The sequence below is a fragment of the Corylus avellana genome, chromosome 6, assembly GCF_965113065.1.
Source record: "Corylus avellana chromosome 6, dhCorAvel1.hap1.2, whole genome shotgun sequence".
Classification (NCBI taxonomy): domain Eukaryota; kingdom Viridiplantae; phylum Streptophyta; class Magnoliopsida; order Fagales; family Betulaceae; genus Corylus; species Corylus avellana.
This window is the reverse complement of record NC_142495.1, coordinates 30,274,487-30,302,389: the sequence shown is the minus strand read 5'-3', so window position 1 is coordinate 30,302,389 and position 27,903 is coordinate 30,274,487. Positions and strand designations below refer to the sequence as shown.

Sequence of the window (27,903 nt, the reverse complement as noted above, 5' to 3'; positions counted from 1 at the left end):
CTGACGATTGACCAATGCTGGAGCGCGCGCAAATACAAAGAATTGAGGTAAAAAAAAAACAAAAAAAACAAGCAAGTAAAAACAAAGCACGCATGAAGGCCGTGTCGTTTTACTGTCTGAACTTTTCCTACCTTGGGAGTGGAGAGCAACAGCAGTACATCACTCCATAAAAATAAAATAATTTAAAAAAAAATTAGAAAATCAGAGCCAATAGTCGCAGCTGGCAGGGATTCCCTTTCCCTTTCTTTTATGTTTTTCTTTGGAAGTCGCAACCCCTCTTGTTTAATTACGGTAATTTATTATTACCCTCTCAACTTTGACCCCCTCACCTTTACTTGAGAACAGTACTCGTATATGTTGACTTTCATTTTGCACACTGCTCTACAATTTATTTTGGTTTTTTTTTTTTTTTTTTTTTGAAAGGCGTCTCTTTTTGGTACATCAACGGTTACAAATTTGTATCCGTGAATTTGGATTAATATACAAAATTATGGATTCGGTTTACGTGCTGTCATTTGTTGTAATTTAAGCGACGATCAAGATTAAATCTTTTAAAATCTTTCTAAACTTTAAACCAAATTCCAAAATTATGTCAGTCAACATTAGTTCAACCCATTGAAGTCAAAAATTGTGTGAAGCCATGTGCGGCTAATAGTAGGGTAGGGTGCCTGCGGTGGCAGCAGCAACTGGAGGGTTCAAAAAATGTGTAATACAGAAAGAGGATGATTCCCGTGGTTGTGTGGTAAGTTCCAAAGGTGTAGCAAAATGTCAAGCCATATACCAACATGCGTAAAGACAAAGAAGAATTGCTGCCCTAATTTTTACGGGCTCTGCGCCTCAAAGAGGGTGGCTGAGAACTGAGATAGATGATGAGAGGCAGTGGAACATCAGATGAGCTTGAGAAGAAGCCAACAACTTTATTGTTTATTTATCAATATTTGGCTTTTTCCTGTCATAACTAAACCGATCGAGTAAATTAAGCCCTTAATTAATTTGTCATAAATTAAATTTCAGATATTTGATAGAAACCGTTGCTCATATCAAATCAAATTAAAACCACTGACACAGATATTTGACCTTCTCTTGCATGTGTAATGTGTATGAGTATGACATTATACGTAACTGTTGTTAATAAAAAAAAAAAAGAAAAAAAAGAAAGAATGTGTGTATTTTGTTGTATTTACAATATCTTTTAAAAATAGGTAAAATCATGATAAACTACGTGACATTAGGAAGACTGTTTGAGTCAAACATGGAGTAATATTTGGAGGTCTCTTTTAAGGATGCAATTAAACCAGAATAGGCTGGACAGCTGCATTTAAGAAACCATAAGTGAATGGGCGAGAGTTGCGGAGGAAATGGCCGGGACCCTTTTTATTTAATTTTTTTTTTTTTATGTTGAATAGAATTCATTGAAGAAAAGCCTAAAAGCAAAAGGGTTCAGTCGTGCACAGTACTCACTCACACCTCTGCAGTCTGCATTCTGCACCACACCCCCCCACCACCACCTTCCGCTGCTGCTTTCTTTTTATGACTTATTACCCCACCTACCATTACCCTTGCCCACCTACTTCCTTTATTACTTTTCCTCTTTTTTTCTTTATCCACTGTCCACCCAACTTCCTTCAGTACTCTCGTTGCCCTTCCCTTTTCCCTAATTTACTCAAACCTGCCATTTCCCTCCTACCCACCCATTCATCCACATCACATGCTTTATCGTAAATTTAAGCTATGGTGGTTAGTTAAGCTGGAATTGTCAAACTTGTCACTCAACCTAAGCCTTAGACACTCTTACCAAATTCCATTCATGTCTATGTTTCCCTTGATTACTAAGTTGTCCCTAGTTTTCATTTCCTCCCATCAATGCTTCTTTTATAATTTTATGTCCTAATATTTGCTCAGATAAATGAACTGATTAATTTAAAAAACTTCTAACAATTGTCTGTCAAATTGTTGCTACTATACGCATAACAGAAGCGCTTATACGTACGTACACATACAATTGCCCTCGAACATGTAACAAACACGTAAAGACTACTAAAGACTTGGAAAAAATTGATCAAGCAAGAACAAAGTAACGACTTTTAAGGTTATTTTAGCTGAATGTCATAACGGCAATATCCAGTGAAATGCGGGGGCGATACCAAAGTTAGATGGGCAGTCACATATTACATTACCAAAAGCGCAACGTTGAAAGATTTTGCCACTTGTGCCATCCACGTCAAAAGAACTTTACTGATAACGACTACGTGTACGCCACGTAGGAATCAGTTCCACTGCACAGATCATGCCACGTGTCTACAATCTAATAAATAGCCGCCCAGCTACCCCCTGGTCCGCTTTTGCCGTTAATAAAAACTAGAATTAATTCCCCCTCTCTCTCTCTCTCTCTCTCTCACAGTGCTCACACTGACACACACACACGAACAGACCTTTTTCTTTCTCTCTCTCTCTCGAACCTCAGGTAACCGTTCGGTGGTTCAAATTTCGCCGGCGAAGTTACTGGTGAGTCTTCCCCGAACCCTAGCTCTCGGCGAAGCAGCTTCTTGTTTAGTGAAATCCACGGCGGACTTTCCGGCGAACCGTTGGATTCTTTGGCGAGACTTTTGAGTGCCCTGCTCTGCATTTTGCGGTCCTCAGATCGAAACCTCTCGTAGTCTCTTTGTCCTGCTTTTCTACCTCTCTGATTGATTTTTCTTTTTCTAAGCTGAAAACCTCAGCTTTGCGAAGCAATTTCTAAGGTTTTTGTACAATTTACCTTTAAACAACCTTATTTATCATTTTCTAGCTTCTTCTTTTTTTGCGTCATAGGGATTTCCCATTTTGCCAAAGCCACTTCTTTTCAGGTATCTCGTGGTTTCTGTTTGACCCTTCTTGCTTTCCAGAAGCTCCAAATCTAGCCGTTGGAGAAAGTTGGCCGTTTATTGCTGTACTTTTGGTATCAAGCTTCTCTTTTGAAAGCTCAGTATTCGTGATTTCCGCCTCTTCTGCGTCAGTATTTTCTGGGTCGGCACTAGCTTCACATGGCTTTATTGGGTCTTTTACTTTGTTGAAGTAGCAGACAATGCGAGCTTTCTTAAAAATGAAAAGGCAGCTAATCAGTTTGCTTGCGTTGCTTCTGGCTGCTACGGTCCCAGTTTTTGTGAGATCCCTGAATCCGTCTCTGAGCGACGACGTGTTGGGGCTGATTGTGTTCAAGGTGGATATCCAAGATCCAAAGGGAAAGCTTGTATCTTGGAATGAAGACGACGATAATCCTTGTAGCTGGGTTGGTATCAAATGCAGCCCCAAATCCAACAGGGTCTCCGAGCTCAACCTAGATGGCTTCTCTCTTTCGGGCCGGATAGGCCGAGGCCTTCTCCAGCTGCAATATCTCCGTAAGTTATCCTTGGCGAAGAACAATCTCACCGGAACCATAAGCCCCAACATTGCTCGGGTCGACAACCTTCGAGAGCTCGATTTGAGCGAGAACGGTCTATCAGGAGCTATACCAGAGGATTTCTTTCGACAATGTGGGTCTCTGAGAGTCATCTCCTTGGCCAAGAACAAGTTCTCGGGGAAGATACCGGATAGTTTGAGCTCATGCTCTACTCTTGCTTCGATTAACTTGTCGTCTAATCGGTTTTCGGGCTCGTTCCCACTCGGGATTTGGTCTATGAATGGGCTTAGATCCCTTGATGTGTCGGATAATTCGCTGGAGGGTGAGATTCCAGAGGGGATTAAAGGTATGAATAATTTGAGAGCGATTAACTTGGGCAAGAATGGGTTTTCTGGGAAGGTCCCAGATGGCATTGGGAGTTGTTTGCTGTTGAGGTCCATTGATCTTAGCGAAAATTTGCTTTCTGGGAATTTTCCAGGGACATTGGGGCAGCTTTCATTGTGTAACTATCTTAATCTGCGCAAGAACTCATTTGCTGGTGAGGTTCCGGGCAGTATTGGCGAAATGAAAAGCCTTGAAAGTTTGGACCTTTCGGCCAATAGATTTTCTGGTCAAGTTCCAAGCTCAATAGGAAATCTCCAGTGGCTGAAGGTTTTGAATCTTTCTGCTAATGGATTTACGGGAACTTTGCCCGAGTCTATGGTTAATTTTGCAAACCTTGTGGTATTAGATCTTAGCCAGAATTCATTGGAGGGTGATCTTCCTGCGTGGATTTTCAAATCGGGATTACAAGAAGCTTCGCTCTTGGAGAATAAACCGAGTGAAAACATGAATAACCCTTTTTCTTCGTTAAAGGAGAGCTCATTTGAGAAACTTGAAATCTTGGATTTGTCCCATAATGCTTTTTCTGGGGAAATTGCATCTTCAATTGGGGTTTTGAGCAGCTTGCATATCTTGAATCTGTCAAGGAACTTTCTCATTGGTCCTATTCCAGCGACAATTGGAGAGTTGAAGGTCCTGGATAGTCTTGATTTGAGCGAGAATCGGCTGAATGGAAGCATCCCTCTGGAAATTGGAGGAGTTATATCTTTGAATGAACTGAAACTGGCGAAGAACTTCCTTTCAGGGACGATTCCATCTTCACTTGAGAACTGTTCTTCTCTATCAAATTTGTAAGTTCTCTTTGCAATCGCTTATGTTTCATTTATGATTTCTTGCTTCTCCTTGTACTTTAAGTGGGTAATCTGAGGTTCTCACATGGACCATGGTTGTCGAATTGCAGCTTGACAAAGAATTTAGCTTTGTGTCCAACTATTCTTAGATGGAAGTTGCAATTGCATTCGCCATATCATAGACTCAATAACCCTTTTTGCGGTGAAAAGTGGGGTTTTCAGCAATAGCTGAACTAGCTCTCTCTTATGATTTCTAGCCTGCAAACAAATTGATTCCCCTCGTCTTCTTTTTCTTGTTCTGTTCATTTATTTTGTTGTTTAACACTATTTGGGATGTGAAGAACCTTTATGGTGTCCTGATTTTGATGGCCGTTTCCCTTGAAAAGGATTGTGATAATACTATATTTATATGATTGTATGATGTTATCAAGTAGCATAATAGTTCTCTTTCTCTGGAAACAAAAATGAACTTCCAAGTTTCTTCCATTTTTGGCTGATTTAGGCACTTGCTACTTCTTCGTGGTTAGCTTCTATCGATTTAACAGGTTTTTAATTTCTTGTCTAAGTACTTTTGTTTTGGTTTGATCTTGCAGGATTGTATCTCATAACAGACTGAGTGGCCTTATACCTGCAGCAATAGCCCAACTTACCAACCTACAAAATGTGGACTTGTCTTTTAACAACCTTTCTGGAAACCTACCCAAGCAATTGGCCAATCTTGCCCACCTTCTGTCCTTCAATATTTCTCACAATAATCTCCAGGGTGAACTACCTGCTGGTGGCTTTTTTAATACCATCTCCCCCTCCTCTGTCAGTGGAAATCCATCTCTTTGTGGTTCTGCAGCCAATAGTTCTTGCCCCACGGTCCTTCCAAAACCCATTGTCCTCAATCCTAACTCCTCTTCTGACACCACTTCTGGTTCATTACCCCCAAACCTTGGTCACAAAAGAATTATCCTCAGCATTTCTGCACTCATCGCCATTGGAGCTGCTGCAGTCATTGTCGTTGGTGTTATTTCCATCACCGTACTTAATCTTCGTGTTAGGTCATCCACGTCTAGATCTGCAGCTGCCCTCGCATTATCTGCTGGGGATGACTTCAGCCATTCCCCTACTACAGATGCCAATTCTGGCAAGCTTGTCATGTTTTCCGGTGACCCTGACTTCAGCACGGGAGCGCATGCTTTGCTCAACAAGGATTGTGAGCTTGGCCGTGGTGGGTTTGGAGCAGTCTACCGGACTGTCCTTCGAGATGGACACCCAGTTGCGATCAAGAAGCTCACTGTCTCAAGTCTTGTGAAGTCTCAAGATGATTTTGAAAGAGAAGTCAAGAAATTGGGGAAAGTCGGGCACCCTAATCTTGTGGCACTTGAAGGTTATTACTGGACTCCATCGTTACAGCTCCTCATTTATGAATTTGTCTCTGGTGGTAGTTTGTATAAACATCTCCATGAAGGATTAGGTGGAAACTTCCTCTCATGGAATGAGAGATTCAGTATAATACTTGGGACAGCAAAAAGCTTGGCTTACTTGCACCAATCGAACATCATTCATTACAATATAAAATCAAGCAATGTCCTGATTGACAGCACAGGTGAACCTAAAGTGGGAGATTTTGGCCTAGCAAGATTGTTGCCTATGCTTGATCGTTATGTTTTAAGCAGCAAGATTCAGAGTGCTCTAGGGTACATGGCACCTGAGTTTGCCTGTAGAACAGTAAAAATAACTGAGAAGTGCGATGTGTATGGGTTTGGGGTTTTAGTTCTGGAGGTGGTTACTGGGAAGAGGCCTGTGGAGTACATGGAAGATGATGTTGTGGTGCTTTGTGACATGGTCAGGGGAGCACTGGAAGAAGGCAGGGTGGAGGAATGTGTTGATGGGAGGCTGCAGGGTAAGTTCCCAGCTGAGGAGGCAATTCCCGTAATGAAGTTAGGCTTGATATGCACATCACAAGTGCCATCAAACCGGCCTGACATGGGTGAAGTAGTTAATATATTGGAGCTTATCAGATGCCCTTCAGAAGGCCAAGAGGAGTTGGAATGAGTTTAGCTAATATTATCAGAGATTGGAAGAAGGGATTGAAGATGGGTTGTCCGGCGAAGAAGAATCCGGTTTTTATTAGGGAGAAGAAAAATTTGATAGTTGGAACACTTTTCCTTTTTTTTCTTTTTGTTGTTGCAGTTTTTTCATGCTTGTTTCCCGTTTATGTTTGTATTTCTGCTCTATGTAATAGCCACGCTACCGGATTCCTTTTCACCGGGTACCGATTTGGTTCCCCTAATGAAGATTGTTACCATGTTACTAATCTTTATCTTATTCAATCTTGTGGCTTTGATACTATCAGTAAGGAAGCCCTGGGAGCGGGGCTGTAATTTTTCTACTCAATTTCACAGTATTAGGCAGCTAATACATTCTTCCCAGTATTTCCTTTTTCCAGCCAACCCTATCCACTATACCTTTTTGGTAGATTTCTCACTTAGTGGAGCTCCAATTGGTTCAGACAAGGATGTGACAGTTATTACTAGGAAGATGAGCTTTCCTAGTCAGGAGCAATATAATGCTTGTACTCTGGCAGTGTTTTTGGTATGTATTGGACAAACCAATGTTTTAAACCTCTCCTGTCAAAATATGATTTAAGATCCTGCCTAGTAAAATTGTTCTCCATTTCAACTAAACTGGGCTAACCAAAAGTGAACAATTAGAATGCTGAGTAGGATATAAGTGCCTTGAAAAAATTGATAGCTTAAATGAAAAAAAAAATGAAAGAAAGAAAGTATTCTTTAGCTAAATATTTGTCATCTACATTCACTATTTCATTTAATTTAAACCTTTTTTCTCATAGATTTTTTTATTGAGAAGAGAGAATGTTAAAGATTTTTTTACATTGGGTAAGTGAATAGTGCTTACTGTAGCAATTCACCAAATATTTATTTAAATTGTCAAATCTTTTTCTATTACTATTTTAGCATTTCGATTAGCCAAAATAACATTCGGTTTGCCAAACAAAATGCTCTAACTTCCTTCATAATTAAGGGCAAATCTGACTTTCAGGCTCCAAATTAAAAAATGGTCATCCCATCTATCAAAATCATGTATTTCCAATGATATCAATGGTGAAGGTATTAGAAGTATAGTTTTATGAGTCAAAAGGGACTTAAGAGCCTGAGGACTTGCAAGATTCTTAGCACCCACTTCAAGCAAATAAATCTAAGCTACTGACTAGAATAATGGCGAGGGGGGAACAACCACGATGGGAAAAGAGAAAGGTAGGGTAAAGAATAAAGAGCCAATGCCCCCAAAGATAACGATGGTGAAAGTGTGGAGAAAAGAATATTGCAAACTATGATGCTGTCGGAACAGAAGCAGTCTTTTTTATATTTTGTTACCCCATCTCCTCAGCTTCCATTTTCAACTTTCTTTAATTGCCCTCTTTTGTTTGTGTTAAAGTGTCTTAAATACAACCTTAATCATGTGTATACAAATGTCTTTCACTTAAACGTCTTCCTGTTCCTTTGACACCATTGGTCCATTGGAGACTCATATAGGTTACCCTTTTTCTTCTTATTGAATTAAACTTTAATGCATCAGAATTTAGAAACCACCCTTTATGTGGAGTGGGGAGTTGAAGAATATAAATACTTATAGCCATGTGCATAGATTACAAGCAATGAGTTGTCCCTAGAGCTGTTGGCTCTTAAGTTATATTAATGGTGTTGGGCCCAAGGGAACCTTAATTATATGTTGGCTTAATTTGCCATCATCGACTGGCACATGGTTCATTCATAATCTTAATTTTCTTTTACCGATGAATATTTAAGTGACAGAAAGATATATACCTACTATTTTGTAATATTCCTCATCACTTCACAATAGTATCTGTTCTTTCCAATATACATATATACACACACATGGGAACCCATTTGCTTAGAATGATGATCTCTTATTATTATGTGTCGACTATCGAGCCCACTAGCTTGTTCGAAGCAAATAGTTTTTACAGTCTCTTTCTTTTAAGTTTTACAAATGGCGTGATATCATAATAAATAAAAAGACTTACTTGATACTGGAGAGTGGAGAGTGGAGAGTTGAGATTGAACATCACAATATGAATATTGAAAGAGCAGCACTGAAACAAAAAGCAAATTAAAGGGTCTCATTCATTCTTTAGAGATGAAAAAAGTAATAGAAAGGACACAAAGCACTATCGAAACGAAGAGAAAAAGTGTTGCATATGCACTGACAACTTTTCCTTTTTCTTTTTATTTGTATTTTCTGTTGTTTGCTTTATTGAGAGACAAAATGATACCTCTCTCAACTTTTGCTTAAGCACGTAGCCAACCGAGAGTCCTGAGAGCATATGATGTTATAGATTGGTGCATGGAAGGTCGACAAAGCATCCAAATTCCAATATTTACCCACTTTTGTGACTTCACTTCACCTCATTATTGTAAAATTCACTCAAATTTACTGCCATCATTGTTACTTTACCAATTTTATTTATGAAATTTGGTTAGCCCCGTGATTTTTTTTTTTTTTTTTTTTTTTGGCTAAAATACTTTTTTAAATAAAATTATAGAAAGTATTCTGTTTGGGTGTGCATTTAAAAAAATGGCGATTTAAAAATATGAAAAAATAAACGTTTTCCAATCGCAAGTAAAATTTTGTAATTTTAAAGGCTAAACTACAATTTTTACCATATGATTAATTGTACTGTAAAAATTATGTTCTCATTAACTACGTTTTAAAATCACTATTTTTTTAAACCTCACGTTTTAAAACTACTAAACACAAAACAAAACAAACGAATCCTAAGCAATAAGCATCCCAATGAGTTTGATAGATTGCATTCACATTTTTGTTTTGGGTCCGGGATTCATACAAACAACTTTCTCAGGGCTTACATTACATAGTGAGATTGGGTCTTATAATTAAGTTATGCAACCCTAAACCCAAGGAGTCGTATAAAATAAACTAGGTCCATTGAGTCCATGCTTGCTGGGCCTCATGGAATTAGAGCAGCCCGATGGCTTTGCTCTTCCTTGTTTGCGCTACAATCCATATCAGCACAAACTCGAGAAAAATCAGGCCCAATCCCAATTTTGAAGCAGACTCGACTCAAGAACAAGAAAAAAAAAAAAAAAAATCTCTTTTACTACAATAAACTCTTTATAAATTACCGTAATAGTTTATAATTGATAAAATAATTAAATAATTATTAATTTTATTTGTAATTATAAAAAATTACTTAAAATATATCAAATCAATTAATATAAAATAAGCGTGGAAAGTAGGATCACTTGGATTTTGTAAGTAATTATTTCTGAAAATCTTATTAATAATTAAAAAAATTAATATAATTTTGATTATAGTGTAAAATTAATTAAACATTGGAAGGCGATCCAAAAGAGAAATTTTGGCATCATCACCTCGTGTCATGCATGCCGTGGATGTGGAATCCATGTAATCTGAGTGAAGAGTGATGTAACACAAAATCAAATCCCATCTCAACCCCGAAGCCCTAGAACCCAAATTCCCAAACCAAAACCAGTGCTCAATTCCAATTCAAAATCCCCAAAATTAAAGGGTTTCGTCACAGCGAGGACTGAAAATGTCGTCGGAGGAAATGGGAATGGGACCCTCCCACTCCCACTCCCACTCCCACTCCCACTCACACTCCCACTCCAACCACCTGCTCTTCCAAGACGAAGCCATGCCCCTGCGCTTCAATTGCTCCGCCCCACAGCGCCCAAAGACCACGCGAGAGCTCACGGGCTTCATCGACGACAAGCTCTTCTTCACGCCCCCCCAAGGGCCCCACTTCCGCCGCACCCACTGGAACGACGATGGAGGTGCTGCCACGCCCAGCCCCGACGATTCCGACGACGAAGACGATGGTGACGAAGACGACGACGAGGTCGACGATGGTGAAGTCGAACGACTTGTCAATGGTGTTGGTGTTGGTGTTGATGATAGCAACAACAACGACGACACTAACACTGGCAATAAGATTGATAGAAGTACCAATGCCACTGCTGACAATGGTGGTACCGACAGAATGGGAAATGGGAAAGCGAAGCACCACCATTCCACATTTGGTGAGATCTCTGTGAAATTCCCAATCCTTTTTTACTTTCCAAATTCGGGATTTTTAGTTCTTCTTTTTTAATATTGTAATTGGATTTGGTAGTAGGGTCGAGTAGTAGTAGAGAGTTGTTGGTAGGGAAGGATGGGAACGTGGGTCAATCTGTGAACGACGTGACGAGTGACAGTCATAATCATCATCATCATCATCATCAACAACAGCAGCAGGGAAGGCTCAGAGTCGGGGGTTACCAAAATGCGGTCACAATTGCGGAACCTGATGGGGATTTGTATTACTCTCAGTATTTGGACGGGTCTTCTGGTCTTGCTGCTTCTGCTTCTGGGCACAAGGATGTCGTAGCAGTTGTGGACAACGGCTGCGGGTTTAGTGGGAGAAAGGATGTTTCCGTTTCAAGTGAGTCTGGAGACTCACTCAGGGCGATTCTCTCCGACCCCGTCACGTACGTTTGTTTATTTGATCTTGAGCTGCTTTTTGTTGCAGCTCTCTTTCTTACTTTATTGGTTAACAACAAAAAGAAAATAAAAAACATTTTGTTAGCTCTTCGATAACAATATGATCTGGTTTTAAATACACATGTGAATGTAGGTATGTTCTTATGTGTGTGTGCATGTGTGCGGGCACCTTGTGCACAAATTTTTTTTTTTTCTCTTGTGAATGTGTCTTTTGGCCTGTTGATGATTATAATCGTATTTAATACTTCAATCATACTTTCGTTTTTTTTTTCATTATTCAGGGGAGCTCTCATGGATGATGCGATGATATTACCTTGTGGACACTCCTTCGGTGGTGGTGGAATACAGCATGTTACTAGAATGGTGAGTTCACAGGAAATTCCTCTTAATATGGTTATTTCTGAACATTATTGAAAGTTATACAAAATGCCTGGTGCTGGGTAAAATTCGACATTCACAATACTTTTAATTACATATAAGTGTAGACAAATTGAAGTCACAACAGAATGGTAGTTTTGGGGCTTTGAAATTTGCCACTGATATGAGTGTGCCTGCACGCCATCAGTGTTTTGTGGTTATCTTGGTAATCATCATTTGTTTTTGCAAAATTATTGAGGTGTGGTCTGCACGTGAGCAAATATATTGAAAAGCCTTGCTTCCTCATAGTATACTGTGAAAATGTGCAACATGCTCATTTTATGATCCAATACAGGCACTTCCTTTGGCAACTCCTGTGCATCCTGATCTTTGAGCTGTGTTTTCTCGGTGCATTTTCTTATGGTGTTACAATATTGAGTAATAAACGTATCTACAATACTCGAGCATCCTTTTTTCACTTGCTGTTTCATATATGATTTTTGTGAATTAATTAATTATGGGCATCTAGTTTCCTTGGTTGGAAATTTTTTTGGATCAGTGTAATACTAGACATTTCTTCGAATTGTGGTCATCAAATAGTATGTTGATTAAATCTTATGATGCATCTTCAGAAATCTTGCTACACTTGTTCTCAGTCAATTTTGGAAGACTCAATAGCTCCAAATCTCTGTAAGTCTAGATTCTGACATAAAAGATTATTGCAATCTACTTCTTATAGTTTGCGGTTCCAAGGTTGCCATGCCAGACACTTTTATTTGGTGTTTTTGGAGGGATTTACAATGTAAATGTCTGCTCTGAGAGAGACGATATAAGATGAAACTAAAAAGGAAAAAAGAAAAGAAAAGGATCCTAAACTTCAGAGCCGAGAACTAAAATCTATTATTTTTTCTTTTTTTAATTAATTTTTTTTTTTAGGGGGGGTGAAGAGAGACCAGCATTATTGTTTTTTTGAAGTAGGTTAAAATTTCTTAATGATAATGACAGGCTTACAATTCTTAGGGTTGCAAGAATTGGGAATTGGATCAGTAACAGTTACAGCCGAAACCAAAGATATAAAAGGAGTATTGAAGTCATGTTTAGAATGTTAGTATGTTACTTAGTCTGATTATTTTCTTTTCTTGTTATTGTATTTTTTGGGTTGGCTTTACATGTTCAGCATTGCGAGCTGCTGTACAAGCATTCCGCCGGGAAGAAGAACTACTGCTTTATCGCTCATCCAAAAGAAGGAGAGAAAGGTTTGACCAGGTTAGTCTTGTTATGCCTCAAATTTTGTAAAATTGCCATAAAGTCATTAGAAATGGTGAATCTTTAGAGAGAGAGAGAGAGAGAAAAGGCCGCAGGGGTGGGGTATATGTGGCAAAATGCCCTTATTGCTCATCCAAAAGAAGAGAAATGTTTTACTAGGTTATTCTTTTTTATGTCTCCTCAAACTTCTAAGTTTCAAAAAGACATTACATGTGGTACATGTCTGTGGTTGAGAGAGAGAGAACAGCCTATATGTGGTCAAATTTCCTTGTTTTCCAAAAGGAAATGTGTAAAACTTATAGTCTAGTTTTCTTTTTTATACTTCTGCAATTTGATCTGGGCGGGCCTGTCCTACAGTGCCTCCTTGCACCCTAATGCTGTCCTTTTGACATTATGCAGCTCTCCTGTTGTTTCCCCTGTTGTGCTTGTTGGATAGGTGGAAATGAATATGATAGATTGCCAAGTTTTAACTTTGTGTAGTTTGATCTGGCTGACCTTTCTTTTAACCATGCAGCTTTGCACCCTATTGCTGTCTTTCAACATTCTCTTGTGTGGCATGTTCTGTCATAATTTTTTGTCCATTATGGTACTAATTTTTCAGCCAGTCTGGCTTGAGAATGGACAGCCTGGCTGCTTGCAAATGTCATTACATTTTCCTTGAAAGTTCCTTTCAAATATCTATTTTGTTTCTTGTAGGACAAGGGTGGTTTTGGCGATTCAGCTCTCATGGATCCTTCTAGGGGTAGAGGCGTTCAGTTTCCATTTGCAGTGACAGACCGGGTCGTTATAAAGGTTATTTTTTATGGAAAACAAAGGCCCAAGGTTTTCTTGTAATTCTTGTTTAGTAGTTTCTTGAAACTAATAATTGGAGGGAAAATGGATCAGGGGAACAAGAGGACACCACAGCGCTTTGTTGGACGTGAGGCTATTGTAACAACACAATGCTTAAATGGATGGTTAGACATTTTTCTACTCATATTCCCCTTCCCTTGTCTACAGAGTTTAAGGTTTGAATATTAGTTAAGACACCAATCTTGATATACATTGTCTGAATTTCAACACTAAGAGCCTGTTTGGAATTGCGTTTGAGAAATAGAGATTTTCAGTCAAAAAGAGCTTTTGAGCAAAAGTTTCATTTTTAAGCTTTTGCCAAAAGTGTTTTTTTGGCCATTTTTAGACTTTTTGGACCCTTAAAAGCGCTTTTAATTTTTTTACGAAACGAGTACTTTTTTCTTCAAACGGACTTTTTGAGTATTAAAAGCACTTTTAGGTCCCTCAAATACAATCCCAAACAGGCCCTAAAGATCTAATGGAGATTATGGCTCTATATAGAGCTGAAGAAGAAGAAAGAATTCTGTATTGGTGCCAAATAGTTGGGACTGATACATTGCTAAGCTGAGAGTTTGAATCTTCATAATGTACTTGGATGGTCATATAGGATGAATTAGTGTAGCGGGTACCCATTCTTAAATGCATTCTTTGAATGCTGGAAGAATTTTGAGTTGGTATACAGCAGTGCTAGTTAGAACCTTGTAGTGGCGTGGTATAGGCATTGATGTTGAAGATGAATTTGGTTGAGATCAAAACTTTTTATTTTTTATTTTTTTCTCTGACCTGATGCATTGCAGCAGATATTTTTCTCTATACCTGTGCGGATGAAGTTATAGTGACAATTGAACTTTCAGTAGCTTAGATCAGAAAACAGTTTTGGGAACGGACCAATAAGCATCATTTCAAGTTAATTGATAGATTTGATTCTAAGTTAGAATAGAAAACAAAAAGCAGGATAAAAAGAATCATGGGGGATGAGACATCAGAAAGAGCCAGATTCTCTTGGTTAAGCTATCTGGTGTAGTAATGAGCATTTACTATAATACTACTTGTCTTGAATTGTTCGGTTGAATCTAAAATAATAAAAATTGAGTTTGCTTTTATTACTGATGCACTACTCATATGTAGGTACGTAGTCAAGACACTGGACAATGCAGAAAGTGTAAAATTGCAGTATCGCTCACTCGCCAAGGTTTCAGATGACCCATCCATGAAGCCAATGTCAAGCAAGATAGCACCAAACTGGCTCTAGAGTTGCAGCATACCAAATGGAAATGTTCTGTAAAATATACTTGGTTACCAATATCCCACGATTGAAGTATGTTGTAACTCTATAGAGGAAGAGGGTTCTTGTTTGTACTTGTATTGTTAGTATTTCTTACAAGCGATCATGATTATTCAGGCCCTGTAAATTATGGAAGCTTTGTCATTGCTGATTTGGGAAAACCTGGATGAGATTGGAGATAGGAGCATTGTTATAGTCGTCTTTGCTTTAGAGCAACGTTGTATTTAAGTAAAGCATGTGTATAAAAGGAAAACGAACGTGTAATCAATTTTGGTTTATAAGATCTGGTGCTACTTCAATTTGTTGGTCTCAGACTCTCCCTCTCATGCAACTTACTTTTGAACAATCCATTTGCAAGCCAAATTTGGATGTTGCTCTGACCCAATAGTAAGTTTTTATCCGCTTTGAGTACCTATTTTGTCCAAATGTTGGATAACAATTTTTATATGCTTCTTGGCGCTCCATTTATATGCTTATTATGTATTTGGGTTGCGTAGCCCCTTTAGCGTTTTGATATTTACAATTACTTATAAAAATAAAAATAAAAAATTAGTAATTTTCTTGCTTGAATTACTAGCAATTTAAACAACAAATATAAAAGAGTTTTTAAATAACACTCTACAATAATGGATGAGAATGCCACCCAAACAAAGTGAAGAAAGCTAGTAACTGATGAAGTGAAATTCTCATAATAGAAACCCAGAAAGAAAACATTTACAACACCAAAAAAAATAAAAGAGTGCATTAAAAATCGGAAATCCACCGACAGTTTTTAATTGATCAATTACATTACATTTTTAACTATCAGATACTGCCACTACTCCCATAAAGGAGAGCAAGTAAATTTGATCAAAAAAAAAAAATTTTGATCTCACATCTAACGTTACAGGACTCATCAACTCAGCAGAACCTTTTCCCATCTGGGAGACCTAAGCACTAGTTGTTAAAGCACACTGAGGTTTATCAAGGATGGTACCATGGAGAAAAAAGGTCAATCTGATTAGACAAAGGGGAGAAGAGACTAGTTATGATCAGAAACAAGATACATTCTCTGACAACAGAAAATTGGACGTCGAGTAAATGGAAGCCGCCGCAGCCAAAACAGCTAGTTCCTTCTCCGAATTATCCAGTTTTCTTGATCTGCAAGATGAAAAAAGTGATCCAACTGTTTAATGTTTTTCCTTTTACTTGGCAAATTCACTCACCCTGATAGAACTTGAGTTCTTTTAGAAAGAGTTCTAATACATGACTCCTATGCTGTAGGAACGAGACATAGATTTGTCTGGAGCTACAACCGAATACATATCATCTCCATGTTTTAATCTTGATCCATATTCTTCTTTAAAGTCTTATGAAACTTCAGCTTATACCAAAAGACTTAAAAATGCAGGGGTTGATTGTGCACAAAAAGTTAGTAATTTTTACACATGACATGCAACTTATACTGAATTGATCTATGGACAAGTATTAAACATCTAGAAGTACAACAACATTCATTTGTCTTTTCATTATTTCCAAGTACAATAATGAAATATAATAATAACCTATTAGAGAAAGTTTACAACATCCAAATTACAAATATTGAGAAAAACTTGCCAGAATACCGCGATAGATAACACTAAAAAGTATATTCTGATTTCGATAAAGAGATCTTGTGTATATTAGCAAAAGAAAATGCAAATGACCAAACAATTCATTTCTTTGTAAAGCAACAATGATTTTCTCGTATTATAAATGAAATAAAAGAAAGAAACGTGACAATTTAATTATAGAAAATTAAACATGTTTATGCTGTGATGCAAAACAAAATTTGTATCCAGACAAGATTTGAAACAAATTAACTGGCTTAGCATATGGTGAACTTTTACCCGTGGTACAACTTAATAAGGTAAAGATAAATTACAATTCAACTTCTTAGGCTCGATATAGTTAGTGATTTAACATGTTTATGGTAGAAAAAGAGTATTCAATGTTCCACAGGACATTTGAATCAAAAAGATCAGTTAAAATTTTCAGGGGACAGTTTGAAGGTAAACGCCCAATAATTGGGTCTCAAACTATGGACTTCCACAACAAAGTAAACCTATATCTACTCTTTCTTTGGACAAAAAACAAAGCTACTTTTACTCGATTTCAAGAACTCTTATTCTATTAGTCCCCAAGAGATAGCTCAATCGACTGAGACCATGCCTAGTAAAGCGAAAGCACTAGTTCGAATCCACTTCCTCTCCTCTTGTGCGGACATATCAAAAAAACAAAAAAAAACTTCTTATTCTATTGCAATGCAAATTTAGAAATTTATGTGATTATAGAACACAAGATTTTGCCAATTCAAGGTGCATGCTCTCGCCAACAGATGTAGGAATCTTATGCCTGAGCTTGACACTTTTCTAACTTCAGAAAATATCTTTCATAGACTGGATTCTCCTTCTCCCTCCCTTCCAAAATTGTAAATAAAATTTGTAATCTAATTGAATTGGGAGTACTCATAGACCAGCGGGCCGTATCATACATTAATTCACTGCATTTGTATGTAAATAAGATAAAAGCGTGCTTACTGGAGCTGAAAAATAAGGCATACAACGTACCACTAGGACATATCCACGAGTATAATAGGTTGATGATAGCAGAAATAACTACAATGGGCTTTACCTGGATTCATTTTCTGGTGGTCCCAGCTGTTTCAGGCCAAAACTCATGTTCCAGTGGATATGGTGCAGACCCCGGTCACAGTGAAGCTGCATTTCTTTTATTTGGTTCAACCAACTTTCCTGAAATGCATGATCAAGAAAACCCTTAAGATACTGAGCCTTATAAAACGTTCTGCACAGAAATTTACACAAAGTAAACAAAAATAAACTTGTATTCCATTACGAAGCATCCAGAGGAATTTAAAGCAGTTGATTTGGCAGAAATCATTCTTCTCTTATCCATTGAGAAAAAGAGAAGATTTTTAGTTTTGCTTGACAAACCACGTTCCCTAGGTGAAGAGAAGATCTTGATGAAAGACACTTTAGTTAAAAATAAGCTACGTTATCCCTTATTTTGAATTGGAGAAAAGAATCACTTAGGTCAAATTGCGTGTCCCATGTCTGTTGAAGGTGCACACGCACCACACCTACAGCGCAGATTCTAAGGACAGGAAATTTCACTGTTTTAGATACAGCCAGATTACTTCTTAAAACTGCAAGTGAAACAGGATTCTCCTTGATATACTCACAAGGTGTTTCTCTTCTTCAGTAAGCCCTTTATCCATCTGATCAAACAAAGCGCTCCATCTTGCTCGATGCATGTCTGCAGCTGCACTATTGAAAACTCCATCAGTGGAATTTTTCGTGACATAAGGATTATTCTCCTGATCAGATGAGAATTCCTTTGATATCAAGAAAGGCAACTCTGTCGTAATTACAGCTCGAACTCTCTTCTTGCTACGTCGTAGTGCTGCATTTACAGAACAACATACATTACCAAACAAATATGAGTAAAGTACCCTCTACAACCTCGTCTAATAGCATAAAGACAAGAGCATACCAGTAAGACGTCCTTGAGCATCTTGTTGAAGAAGTTCTAACCACTGAGAAGCAACAGTAGCAGCTGAAAAAGAAAAAATAATAGATCTGAACTGATTATTTTTTTTCTCATTGTACCATTAAAGCCATCATCTTTACTACTGCCTAATTATGTATAATATCACCTGGTCTTCAATCCTACTTATTACTTGTGGAACTATCACCATTTTCTTCTTGTACAAAGAGTGTATTACTGAAAACGTAATTTCTTGTACCCATCAGTAACGATTATGCTCCCAACAACATACTAATTTCTTGTGCAGACTGTCTTCTACTTTTTTTGAACAAAATTTTGTGAAAAGGGAATAAAGAAGGCAGTAAACATTTAAAGCATCAACGAAGCAAAGATATCAAGGAATTGTATAATAACCTTTAAAAGTGCTGGCAAAGTTTGCTGATTCCTCGTTAGACAAGGAGCTAGTATTCTCAGATGCCTGAGTTGATGATGACAACTTCAGCTCTAGCGTATCATCCTCACTGACAGGGTTGGAGTGTGAGGCACAACTTTTACCACGAACCCTTTCTACCATGCTGGGGTCACTATGTCCACCTTTGCCCTCTATAATCAAATGAGAAGATCTATTCATTGGTTTAGGGTATTCTTTTGTCTGCCTGATCCCAGATAAAGAACTTAAAGGCCCATCTTCATGAAAAAAACTGACTCGATGTGTTCCTGGATCATTCATATTTTCTAGCTCTTTCCTGTTGCCAGCTTCTGTAGTTCCACTTTTCAGATGTCCCATTTTGCCATTTTCAAGTTTTTCAGACCTTACGAGGGACTCTATAATCGAGTGGACCTGCTTTCTGTTTCTCACATGGTTTATAATCCCAGGGTTTAATCCGTTCAGCAGTCCACTTGGGGCAGCAATCTTAGCAAACCGGTCAACCTGTTCTCTCTTTGCAAGCTCCATCTTTTTCTTGATAACGTAATCTTTAATTTTCCTTCCACGTTGCTTTGGCATTGGAATGCGTCCATAAGAAGAAGAGAGAAAACCGTTTTGCTTCATCTCCTCCCAACGTCTCTTTGGATCTACCTCTTCCAATGGGCCCATAGAGCTCCCACACTCGGAGAAATCTCTCGACTTCAAATGATCGTGAGCTTTGGAAGGATAAGATGTCTCCTGGTTCACTGAGCTAGAGACATCTTCTGCATTAAGATCCAAGCCAATGCCTCCTGAGGTCACACAATTATTATCGCGTACTCTCTCATGCTTCGTGAGCAAAGACAGTTCGTTGGAATTCTCACCACATTTCTGACTACCACCACAGGCCAAATCTTTGGCCACAGAAACTTCAGTATTGAGATCCACTGTTCCACGGGCAAGATTGACTGCTATTGGGAATGTGTTTTTTCGAGTTTTATTCGTTTGAGAAGCATCCAAATCCAAAGTTACAGGCACCTCAGTAACTTGGGACATCTCTTCTTCAACAAATTGAAATTGATCAACGAACTCTTTGTTTTTCAACGATTTCGGATGATGGGTATTGACTTCTGTAGCATAAATGTAGAATTTAAAACCGGATTCTCACATAGGAAATCGATCAAGTATAAGAAAAAAGCAAATATGAAGAGTAGGTATAATACGTATATGTTTCAAAACCAGGCCAAATGAGCAACCCTTTTAAGTTGCTTTGACATCATTGTCCGTAAATCAGAACTTTTTTTATTTTTGATTTTTTGAGTTTTACTTCATTGTAGTTACAAGAAGATTAAGTGCACAAAGTGCTTCATCAGAACTCTACATGAAATGAGAAAGTATCATTCAAAATGGCATTACTACTTGTTCACCATAGAGTGAGAAAAATTCAATAAATGATAGGGGCAACGCATTCAACTGAAAGAGGAGCACAAAGACTGCACATTTTCAAAAACCAGACAAAATTTTCAACAACCCGCCATTAAAACACTTACCGGCTGAATCCTAACCATTCAAGACCTTAATTACATTAATATCCACAAAAAAATTTAAAAAATAAAATTGCGAAGAGTTAAGTGAGACGTCACCTTCAGAACGACACACGGATTCAAGATCTCGCATTTTAACCCGCTTACGACCAGGGTCATCTTTTTCTGCGATTCCGATATTACTCCGCTTCTCTCCCATAATCTAAAACCACCCGGAATGAAGAAAACAAAGATCCATAAGAAACGTATACAGAAAGACAAATTCACTAACAGAAACCCAACCCAATAACAAGAGAAGCCAACCTTTGAAGCCGATCTGGGTATCAATAAAGAACCGTCGTCACCGTCCATTATCTCTTCAAAGGCTAAATTTTTAGCACTTTCCCTCTTACAAAACCAACAAAACAAATCTGGTTCCTAGGGATAAGAATTTGACAAAAAAAAAAAAAACAGAAAAACAAAAAACGAGCGGGGAAAATCAAATGGGTTAAGAAGAATATTGAATTGAAGGTTAAGGTTGGAGTTTGAAGATATAGATTGAAAGGGGTTGGAATCGGATGGGAGGGAGTAAGAGTTTTAAGAGGATGGAAGAGAAAAGAGATCCGAAATTATGATTGTTGATTTGATTTGAATTTACAAAGGAGACCGCGCAGCCAAAAGTTGGCTCGCTCGCATGTACAGTAAGTGTTTTTAGAGGTAACATATTGACAGCGGGGATTAGTTTTCAAATTCAAATCCTACGAGGTTGGAGGGACTTTTCTGCACGTGCCGCTCATGTGCTTTTCTCTGGCTCCAAATTTACTTAACCAAATCTAACCGTCGATTTTAATCTTTAGGATATTACTTATTAGCTGGGCCAAATTGCATTCAACTAGTTTTTGGGGGCCAAAGTAAGTCACTGCTTCTTATAACAACAGGTAACACTTACGTAAATAGAGCTTCAATGTGCCTTTTTATAATAGAGTTTTTTTCGTAGCCACTAGGCATGTAGCACACGTTGATTGGAGACTTTTTCATATTGTTGCATTTCTTCTGTCCCATGTCCCATGACCCAGAAAACCATTACTTCTAGCGAGCAAACCATTAACCATCAATTTCTTTTCTGCTGGGATCGTAAGTACCAAGTTTGATGTGTTAATTAAGAGATGGGATTTAATGTACTACTTTGTGATTGTATTCGGGTCTATTGGTTGATGAAACACTATGCCCAACGTGACTAAAGTCTAAACTCACATTTTGGACTAATTATTAAGAATTTGATAAGATTATATAAATTGTGATTTTTCTTTGATTTGTTAATATATTATCTGTTTATATTGTTTTGATTAATTCTCTTTATTTTTTATAGATAACTAAATAAAATCTCTTCATTTTCCTTTTTCTTACAATAAAACAATTTCTCACTTCTATATACATATTCTACAAATGGTAACAAAACAAACGAAATAAAAATGGTCTAATTTTTCATGTATAACCATAATACTATTTAGTAAAAGGTTTAGGCATAGCCCATCACATATAATAACCCTTGCTGGACCGAGCGCGAGCAACAACTCGTCATTTGTTAAAGCCCAACACCATAAAGCAATCCAAAATAAGGAATCAATATGGATCGAAGATATTAATCCGAATTGCAAAAAATATTTGTTGAAATTTACAAAAAAAAATGAAAAAGAAAAAAATCTATGCACCGGCCGATGACCGATCAATACCCTTCTGAGGTGAGACGCTGCAACAACCAACAATTCTTGAGCTGAGACGCCGCCGTTTCCCGGAAGCCCTTAACCCTCACCAAACAAAAGTGGGTGCTACACAATGAGCCCAACGCCCTCACCCTGCTCGTCTTCAACAGATAGCACGCGGGTCCACACTCCGCGCCTCTCCCCTGCACCACTATCCCCCACGCCCGCGTCGTCGACTCACTCTCAGATGATCTCTCGCCCTCCTCTTCCTCTTCTCCCAGCTCTTCCACGAATATAACCCCTTGCGGCAACGGAGCCTCTCCGCTCTCCCACTTTCCCTTCTTCGCCAACCAATCCTCCTCCGCCACCGCCTTCTCCGTCTCCATCCTCGCCGCCGCGCCGCCTTTCTCTTTATTCTTGGCATCCTCTTTGAACACCTGCACCAACAGCGGCGCCTCGCGTAGGTTCTTCACGATGTCCACCACCGATTCTCGCATCCACTCGTCCAGCTTTTCTCCGGCAACAGTCGCGCTTTTCCCGCAACTTCTCAGAGGCTCTAATTTGTTCGAAAAACTGGCAGTCGCGGCCGCCATCTTCACCGACTCTCTTCTTCCTTTTGGGTTGCGGATCGTCAACGAACATGGTCGTCTAACACTCTGATTCGCAGGATTGTTATCCAATAATACCCGGAGATTTGAAACGCAGTGAGGAATGCGCAGAGCCGACGAGGAAGCCATTCCGATGAAAGGAATTGGAATCGGAATTGCGTAGAAGCCAACAATAGAAATTTCTTCGATCTGGGTCTTGTTGTTGCTTATGTAAAGGTAGTGTTGGAGTCCTATATAAATTGGATAACTAAAATAATAATCATGTGGAGGCAGGGATTTGGATGATTGGACGGTCAAGATTGGGTTACTACGCGAATAAGGTGGAGTTGGTAAGTCCCAGGTCAGTTTGCCTTTTTTTGAGGGGCGTGCTCTTTAATTATACGCCACCAATACTTGTTATGCGATTTCAGAAGGGAAGCGTCTGGCCACGTGCCCCGCCTTATTTACAACGTGTATATGCGTTTCTCCACCAGCATCACACGCGACGCTCAACTTTCCTTACGCTTAGTCAGCAATCACCCTCATTTTAATTCTAAATTCTTTTTTAAAAAAAAATTATTTGTAATGATATATTATATATATAATATATTATCACATTATTTATTAGTCTTTGAATTTGTTTAAATTTTTAAAAATATAATTTAAAAATGTATTATATTTCTTTTTTGAAAACAATAATTAATCTAATAAATTATGAAAATCACCCTATCAGCTTAAAAAAAAAAAATAAGAAAAGAAAAGACGGTGCTTAATTGGGCTGTGTAAAATATTTTTGTCTTTAAAAATATTTTACATGTGTGTTTATACGAAGCTGTTGGGGGGAAAAGAGCGTGGCAACTCGTGGAAAGTCCATGCACTTTGTACGTTGGCACACTTTTCACGTATGCCGCGTCCAAAGCCTGACCAATGACGTTTTCGCCAGTTACACATCAGCAAACCGACCTCCACCTCACCGGGAATATCTCTTTTTTCTTTTTTTGTCTCTTTTTCGTTTTTTTTTTTTTTTTCTGGACCCAATAAGAAAGAGTCACAGACTCACAAATCTCGCCCGTCAAAGTTGACCTTGAGAAAGTATTGAAGTCAGCTGTCAGCCCACCATTTTTGTTTCTTTAAACTCATTTATATTTGGAACTGAGCTTTAACTTGAGTTTAGACAACTTCAATTCAATGGAAGTGGACCTCTTCATTTGACCCAGTCATGCCCTAAAGGGCCCTCTGCCTTTTATACAAAGCTCGGCCCGTCTTTAAGGCTGGCCTGCCAAGCCCAACTGTCTACTTTTCTTTTATCACTCTCCTTAGTCTCCTACGCCAATTACTTTATAAGATTTTGGGCTTTCAAAATCGGACTATACTACTATTGAGAATTTATAACTTTCTGTTTCGCTGCTTGGGCTTTTTGTGTCGTATGTTTATGCTAGAGATGGAAGTTGAGAGTGTCACCTGACTCACGTATCATTAATTATTGATATGGCATCAAAGTGTGCATAAAACACAAAATATAGGCTTCGCTCCTTGTTAAAATGGGAATAAGGTCCGACTCATGTTATGACTATAATTTTATTTTATAAATTTAACACGTCATTTAAAAATTTTACTATTAAATATAATAAAATAAAATTTTAGCTATGAAATAATTCTTTCTTTCATTTCACTTAGGTTATTCAATAAGATCAAATAGCCATCTTATTTCATAATTTTATTTTGTCTATTGTACGTATCAAATGGAGAAATGTTAAAGGTCAATATTTTTTTCATATTTAGTTCATCTCATCTTATAAATCAACTATTAGATTTGTAGACTTATGTGAATCCCACAAATCTAACGGTTGATTTATTAAATTTGTAAAGAAAATATGAATCAAATATAAAAAACTTATTAACCCCTAACATTTATTTCCTAAATGTGTTCTTAAAAAAATATTGTGAGTTAAAAAACGACACGTAGTCATTGATGACCTCAACAATGGAATAATTAGGGATGACAATTTTGACACGACACGAAATTGCGAGTTTTATGTTGCTCTTAACGGGAGGTGATCCGCCAGACCCGCCATACCTGTTTATTTATTTATTTATTTTTAACCTTAAAAGACAGTGAAACATAAACCTAAAAAAGTTTCTCTCCTCTCTCTTTCTGAGTCACGCCGCCTCCCATTCCCAAAGACCCATTTCTCATTTTTCTCATTTTCTCCCTAACGGCCTCACCCTCTGTTTCTCCCCTCTCTCTCTATCTCTCGCGCCGCCGACGTCGCCTCTCCCTCTCTTCTCTTCAGCACCGGTGTCGCATCCAATTCCAGTATGTATCTTTCTCTTGCTCTGATTTTTTTTTTTTTTTTTTTTTTTTCATTTCCTATATATATTGGGCATAAAAATGAAATTTTAGGTAAATTGGGCATACAAAGATTGTAGACAACAAACAGAAATAGAAACGAAAAGAAAATAAAACTTGATTTATGCAAAACCAATACTAAACCCGTTTCTAGCTTTTTCTCTATTTTGGTAATCTTTTGAGGTACGATATATTGATATTTTTTAAACGGATCTCACGAGTCGTGTCAAGTGACTCGTAAAAATTGCCTTGTCATGTAGTGTTTGGTTGGGCCCACCCGTTAACTTAAACAGATTATGTTTGGGTGTACCTTAAACGAGTTGCCACGGGTCGTAAATAGGTTGATCTGTAGACCCATTTTGCTAGTCCTAAAAATAATCAACTCATTGAGGACCTCAACAATGGAATAATCAACATGATAATTATTTATTGGGAGGTAGGTAAACTGAGCGGTGGCTATGCAAACCCAACACGTGGATACTTGCTAGCCATAAGGCCTCAATTGTAATTTCAAGCCCGAACCAAACCAACACGCCAAACCTTATTAATGCCCAGGAAATCCCATAAAATGTTTCACCATATGCTTTATGTTTTACTGCCCAGGGCCCCAAAATGTAATTTGGATTGAAGAATAGTGAACCAACATGATTGAACAATAATGATGATTATATGTTCAATCACACAAGCAAATAAGGCATGATTATTTCTTGTAAAATATTACTTCCACCCCAACAAAGGAAAGAAATTATTTCAATTCAGTTTATTAATGTTATAATAACACAATCACTTAAAAAATAAAAAGGTCACATCAATAGTTGTGCAATTAGTGTCCAGAATAGCATTGGTCTTTGGGTGAGGACAAAAAGGTTGGGCAAGGGCCAAGAGTGTGACAGGGCACAGGGGGCATGAAGCTGAAGAAAATGAGATAGAATCACAAGCTCAGCAACCCCGACTACCTACCACCTTCCTTAAGCCAAGACTGGAAGGCACATAAGAAGAGTGTCAGCTACCACAGCAACCCCAAAAAGAGCCTTAAATATCAGCTATACCATCCTCCTTTTCTTTGACAAGGCTTTCCCTCTTCTTTCTGATCACTGCATTGTCTCAGAGACCCTACTAAGCACAACAACCAGTAAGACTACCTCTTTCTCCCTCTTTTTTTTTTTCGTTAATTATACTCTTTTTTTTTCTTCTAATATTTCTGATCACCTGAACTTGGTTCTTGATGTGTGATGCATCAGTGGGTACTGAAATGGTTATGGTGGATGAGATCCCTTTTCCTCCTGAGATCACCACCACAAAGCCTTTATCTCTGCTGGGCCATGGTACACAAGTTAACATGTCATGCATCAATTGTTGTTCATCATGCTACTCTATTTCTCTCCTAACAACCTGACTTTGAACAAAATTTGCTTCTCTTGGTGTGATAGGAATTACGGACATTGAGATACACTTTCTCCAAATTAAGTTCACAGCAATTGGAGTTTATTTGGAACCCGAAATTGTGAAGCATCTGCAGCAATGGAAGGGTAAACCTGGAGGTGTTCTAGCTGAAGATGATGACTTCTTTGAGGCCCTTATTTCTGGTATATCAATGATCAACACTATACCACCATATTAGCCACTTGGTTATTGCTAAAAACAACTTCTCTGATCTCTCTCTCTCTATATATATATATGCAGCTCCGGTGGAGAAATTTCTAAGAATAGTGGTGATCAAAGAGATCAAGGGTTCCCAATATGGAGTCCAGCTAGAGAGCGCTGTGAGGGATAGATTGGCTGCCGATGACAAGTATGAAGAGGAGGAGGAGGCAGCCTTGGAGAAACTTGTTGAATTCTTCCAGTCTGCTTATTTCAAGAAAAATTCCATCATCACATATCATTTTCCAGCAACTTCTGCCACTGCCGAGGTAAAATATCAATCTTAGTAACATTAGCTCATTTAGGCATATGATGTTAATTAGGATGGCAATTTGCATTGATATGTTGGTTCTGATTATGTTGAGGCGCGAACAAATATAAAACTATATATATAGGTGAACCCTAACCTAACACATTCAATTAAACGGTACAGACCCTTCAATCCTAACTCGTTAATTTTGTGTCAACTTTAATCTACTAATTTCATGTTAGTTTTGTATCGAATTCGTGAATCATGTAAAAAATTGACAGTGATCTTACATATATTTCTATTCCTTGCTAATGATATCAACCCGTGGGTGTATTTTTATGTGTCAGATTGTTCTTTCGACTGAAGGGAAGGAGGACGCAAAAACCAAAGTGGAGAACGCAAATGTGGTTGAGATGGTCAAGAAATGGTACTTGGGAGGGACTAGAGGGGTGTCTCAGACAACCATATCCTCCTTAGCAAACACCCTCTCTGCCGAGTTATCTAAATGAACAATTTACTTACATTTCTTGTCTTATTATGGGTCTTGCGGTGCTTAGTTTGCTCCTCTGATTGGAACTTTGTCCATGGAAGGCAAAAGCCTGCTCGTTATGCTGCTGTATCAATAATATGGTAGATAAGCCTCTTTTTAAGGGGTTTTTTTTTTTTTTATTTTTTTTTTTATGGTTTTGAACTTAAAAGGTTGCTTCCATTTTCTTCCTCAAAAGTGATGCTAATTTTGTCCTTGAATCTCTGCTGTGCATGGCGATGGGTTTGGTTGTGAATCGGTGGTGTTGTGTGTGTGAAATGCATGGATTGTTGGTTTTGTGCGTTTATGTTGGTGGAATGGTTTTTTGATTGGGGATTTTTGGCTTGGGGCTTTTGGTCGGGAATGGGTTTCAAGGGGCCAGCAGCTAATCCCTTAGCATCGGTTATCGGTTCACGGTTCATGGATATGGTCAGAAAATAATCAAAATATACATTTTTAGGCTTGAACAATTATTCTCTTTCTAGTAAATACGATGGATGCTTCCCAACATCCATGAAATTAAATCCACGTTTTTGGCTATGGCTAG

At 38.2% G+C, this 27,903-nt stretch overlaps 5 protein-coding genes across 7 annotated transcripts; 3 read left to right on the top strand and 2 right to left on the bottom strand.

The window, feature by feature from the left end:
* Nucleotides 1-2,400: 2,400 nt before the first annotated feature.
* LOC132186407 (Leucine-rich repeat protein kinase family protein) lies at nt 2,401-6,858 on the top strand. Its single transcript, XM_059600372.2, has 2 exons — nt 2,401-4,551; nt 5,145-6,858. The coding sequence occupies exons 1-2, from the start codon at nt 3,065-3,067 to the stop codon at nt 6,592-6,594; spliced, it is 2,937 nt and encodes a 978-aa protein (XP_059456355.2). The 5' UTR covers nt 2,401-3,064; the 3' UTR covers nt 6,595-6,858.
* A 3,138-nt stretch (nt 6,859-9,996) lies between these two features.
* On the top strand, nt 9,997-15,146 carry LOC132188234 (U-box domain-containing protein 62). Of its 2 annotated transcripts, none has more exons than XM_059602646.2 (8): nt 9,997-10,646; nt 10,739-11,093; nt 11,388-11,469; nt 12,096-12,153; nt 12,641-12,729; nt 13,426-13,521; nt 13,615-13,685; nt 14,689-15,146. In XM_059602646.2, exons 1-8 carry the CDS (start codon nt 10,160-10,162, stop codon nt 14,810-14,812), a joined length of 1,362 nt encoding a protein of 453 aa, XP_059458629.2. In that variant the 5' UTR covers nt 9,997-10,159; the 3' UTR covers nt 14,813-15,146. The 2 variants fall into 2 exon arrangements, with proteins under 2 accessions (XP_059458629.2, XP_059458630.2); XM_059602647.2 differs by having other exon boundaries at nt 9,998-10,646; nt 10,742-11,093.
* Nucleotides 15,147-15,556: 410 nt separating this feature from the next.
* LOC132187493 (uncharacterized) lies at nt 15,557-20,988 on the bottom strand. The gene is made up of 7 exons (XM_059601821.2): nt 20,624-20,988; nt 20,420-20,522; nt 18,785-19,906; nt 18,377-18,439; nt 18,066-18,286; nt 17,498-17,616; nt 15,557-15,985 (listed from the first exon to the last, which is right to left on the bottom strand). The coding sequence occupies exons 1-7, from the start codon at nt 20,669-20,671 to the stop codon at nt 15,877-15,879; spliced, it is 1,785 nt and encodes a 594-aa protein (XP_059457804.1). The 5' UTR covers nt 20,672-20,988; the 3' UTR covers nt 15,557-15,876.
* A 784-nt stretch (nt 20,989-21,772) lies between these two features.
* On the bottom strand, nt 21,773-22,961 carry LOC132186495 (uncharacterized). Its single transcript, XM_059600473.2, has one exon. It carries the CDS (start codon nt 22,737-22,739, stop codon nt 22,026-22,028), a length of 714 nt encoding a protein of 237 aa, XP_059456456.1. The 5' UTR covers nt 22,740-22,961; the 3' UTR covers nt 21,773-22,025.
* A 2,999-nt stretch (nt 22,962-25,960) lies between these two features.
* CHIL (Chalcone-flavanone isomerase family protein) lies at nt 25,961-27,492 on the top strand. 2 transcript variants are annotated; one of them, XM_059600475.2, is made up of 5 exons: nt 25,961-26,071; nt 26,181-26,264; nt 26,370-26,525; nt 26,623-26,849; nt 27,178-27,492. In XM_059600475.2, coding segments are annotated over exons 1-5 (630 nt in total). In that variant the 5' UTR covers nt 25,961-26,070; the 3' UTR covers nt 27,340-27,492. The 2 variants fall into 2 exon arrangements, with proteins under 2 accessions (XP_059456458.2, XP_088373582.1); XM_088517456.1 differs by lacking the exon at nt 25,961-26,071 and having other exon boundaries at nt 26,150-26,264.
* Nucleotides 27,493-27,903: the final 411 nt, after the last annotated feature.